The sequence below is a fragment of the Halyomorpha halys genome, unplaced genomic scaffold (genome assembly GCF_000696795.3).
Source record: "Halyomorpha halys isolate HHAL.00 unplaced genomic scaffold, Hhal_1.1 Scaffold358.1, whole genome shotgun sequence".
NCBI lineage: Eukaryota > Metazoa > Arthropoda > Insecta > Hemiptera > Pentatomidae > Halyomorpha > Halyomorpha halys.
In genome coordinates, this window is record NW_027105142.1 from 36,903 (window position 1) to 40,028 (window position 3,126).

At 33.0% G+C, this 3,126-nt stretch overlaps 1 protein-coding gene across 1 annotated transcript in view; it reads right to left on the reverse strand.

Moving 5' to 3' along the window:
* Nucleotides 1-1,360: 1,360 nt before the first annotated feature.
* LOC106681673 (uncharacterized) overlaps nucleotides 1,361-3,126 on the reverse strand; it is a 72,313-nt gene continuing 70,547 nt past the window's right edge. Inside the window, exon 19 of the mRNA XM_014422119.2 lies at nucleotides 1,361-2,224. Within this exon, the coding sequence (XP_014277605.1) occupies nucleotides 1,411-2,224 (814 nt within the window). The 3' untranslated portion in view covers nucleotides 1,361-1,410. The remainder of the gene's footprint in view (nucleotides 2,225-3,126) is intronic.

Consider the following 3,126-nt stretch of genomic DNA (forward strand, 5'->3'; position numbering starts at 1 on the left):
TAGATGGTAAATCCGTTTACAGATGGGAAATTTATTATTCCGTATTCAAATGAGAAGAAAAGTAAATTTGCCCCGAAAGTGCTGCCATCTCTTGAAAAAAAAAACTTACTAAAAATCGGTACATTTAGCCTTAAACTGTAATTTGTTTCTTCTTGATGGCAGCCCTACATGACCATCTCCTTCCAATTGAAAAGTACATTTCCATTCCACTCCTCACTATTAACCCCAAATTAGAAATAAAAATAATAATTTTTTTGATATAATTTTAGGAATAGTTTTTAAGTAATAAAAAGACTTTCTTCCAGAGGTTTATCAGGGAGGTTAGACAATGACTGTTATATTAATTGAAATTTAATAAATTTAATTAAATATATGTTTTTGAGCACTGAAAAATGATCCAAACTTTCGAACAAGAGTTTTATTTTGTTGTGCCAATGGTTACCTATTTTTTACTTTTACTTTACTTTAGGGGCACTACAAACCATGGAGGCTTAAGTCCTTGCGCGATGTAGTTACCAATATTAGGAGGTAATATTCCCAGTATTAGGAAATACATCGCGCGTTTCTTGACGTGGTTTTTTCGCAGGGTGGGTTCGTCACTCCCACGCCTATTTTTTGTGAGTGCCACCCATTGGCTAACGGGCCTCACTCACAAGGTGAGTCACAGTGAGTTTTGCATTATTTTGTGCTTGAAAAAAACCCGGGTAGGACCGGGTTTTGATCCGACAAACCTGTGGATTGGTAGACTGGCGCGTTACCACGCTGCTACCGCTGCCCCCTGTTGTGCCAATGGTTACCTATTACTAAATTAAAATTAAATTTTCTTTCAATGATGTTCATTGAGAATTAGCTAACATATTGTGTTGCCCTGTTGGTTTATGTCAATTCATTAGAAATTCAACATATTAGATTACATGTTTATTATGTAAATGAAGGAAGTGAAATACATTTCAGGGTCAATGAAGGAAAGTGGTTGTTCACAGTTAGTCCATCGTTTGTTCAACTGTGGTTTACCCTGTTACTGCAATAGCAATTTTTTTATCTCATTGGGATTGATAAACAAGTACAAAAAATTGTCCCATATATTCCACCAGGCGGTTGAGTACCCAGAGGAGTTAATCTTCTCTAGGCTTTCTTTATTCTATTAGTCTTATAAATTCTATCCTTAAAATTTACAATACAACTTTTTGATCATTTTAAACATAAGTAATTTGATGTTCATTGTTATTTTAATGATTAAAAATTTTTAAATATTCCATTAATATTTTAGTATACTAATTTGAAATAAATTATTTTTTAAAATTATGTTGAAAAGTGATGCATTAAATAATCAACCATTACAGCAATAATTAAACTAAAATGGATATAATAGATATGATTTATTTTTCTCAAAACTATTCTTCTTTGTGACTAATTTTTTGTTCTTCTTTTCCTATCTGGTCTGCCCGTTTTTACTTTATTGTTTGCTAAAATACCTAGTTGTTTTTCAATGTCATGTAATTTTTCCTTTAGCCGTTTACTTGTTTTAGTTTTTTGTTTATTGATGAAGTAGAGGTATTCTTGCTCTATATCACCAAGTGGGATATGAACTACTAGTTTTTCTGGTCTTCCACCTTTTGGGTGATTTCTGTAGTAATCCCAAACAAATTTCTGTACACTCTTAAGGTATCGTTTTCGCACTTCTTTTGGTAAGTGTGAGAATTCTTGTTGTCTTTTTTTCCATTTACTTTCGATAAAAGGTTTATCTAATAAATCTATAGGGTAGTATTTTGCGTTATGTTCTTTTGTCGCCAATAATAAAGCTGAATCATTTGAATCCACACTTTCCTCTTCCAAAGTATTAGGTGCTTTTGTTACTACTGGATACGCTGGCTTTTCAGCAGATTTCGGTATTGCAATTGGGACCCATTCCCATATATACTTGAATTCATTTTTTAGTTTCAACTCGTAAACAGTATTACCCCATTGATTTGTATATAACTTAAAACCAGGTGGTTGAGTTTTTAAATATTCTTCCTCTTCTGTTGTTAGTTTTGCTTCAGTCTTCTCAACTTTTCCAGAAAATTGTTTTTGTCTTCCTCTTATATCATAATTTTTTCTCTTTCTTGACAAATCTCTTATCTCAGCTAATAGTGCGAAGCTCTGCAAAGAAACCTCTGAAAGGTGGTCAGCTAATGATGCATCTGATATTCTTTGATCACTTGAGGCTGGTTTTCTTTTTTCTCTATGAATAATAATCAAATTTATTCAAATGTAATTAGTTTTTTTTAGAGTGCCACCAAAAAGTTTTTCTCTTAGTCATATATATCATGCCCAGAGTCTTTACTTATATATTTTTATCATAATGTCATGAAAAAATGATATGCACTGTTGGACAGAACTAATCAGTGCCACATGAAATTAAAAAAAAAAGTTTTAAATGATTCCATTAATTAGATATGTAACAATAGATGTTTAAAAAATTTTTTTTTGTCTGATTTATGAAGTGTAACTGAAATCTGACCTTAACTGCCTTTTTTAAGTATCATTAACTAAAGTAAAGAAGACTATATCAGAGGTTGTAGGAAGCCGCGAGGTTTGTCTACGCACTAAGTGCGACACACATCCGCCTAAAGGAAGACAGGAGAAGACATCTACCACAGATGCACCACTTAAAGATTTACAAATCGACACATTTATATGGAAGGAGTACAAATGGGTGACCATGATTGACCTCTTCAGTAAGGCCGCAATGGCGCACCAGGTACAAGATAGGTCTTCGGAAGCAGTATTGGCAGCTCTCCGCTTGTGGTTTCAGTTCTACGGAGTTGCCGAACGCATCTCATCGGTTGGTGGAAGAGAATTTGAAGTTTAATTCTGTTCCCTCTTTCTCTTTTCCTTCAAGCTATTCAGTCTAAGTGCTCGTAAGTGGTGCCGAAACCCAGTATTCCGATTGAATATTTTTCACTGAATGAAGATTTTTTTTTCTCTTCTTCTCAATCTTAATTTTTTTAAAATCAAAATCTTTTTTATAAAAGACTTCACCGATTGAACATATTTTTTTTTTAACTGTTCTCTCATCCGTGATTTTTTTTCTTTCACCTCGCTCATCTTTTATTTTACTTCGCCTAAATTGACATTTTTTTT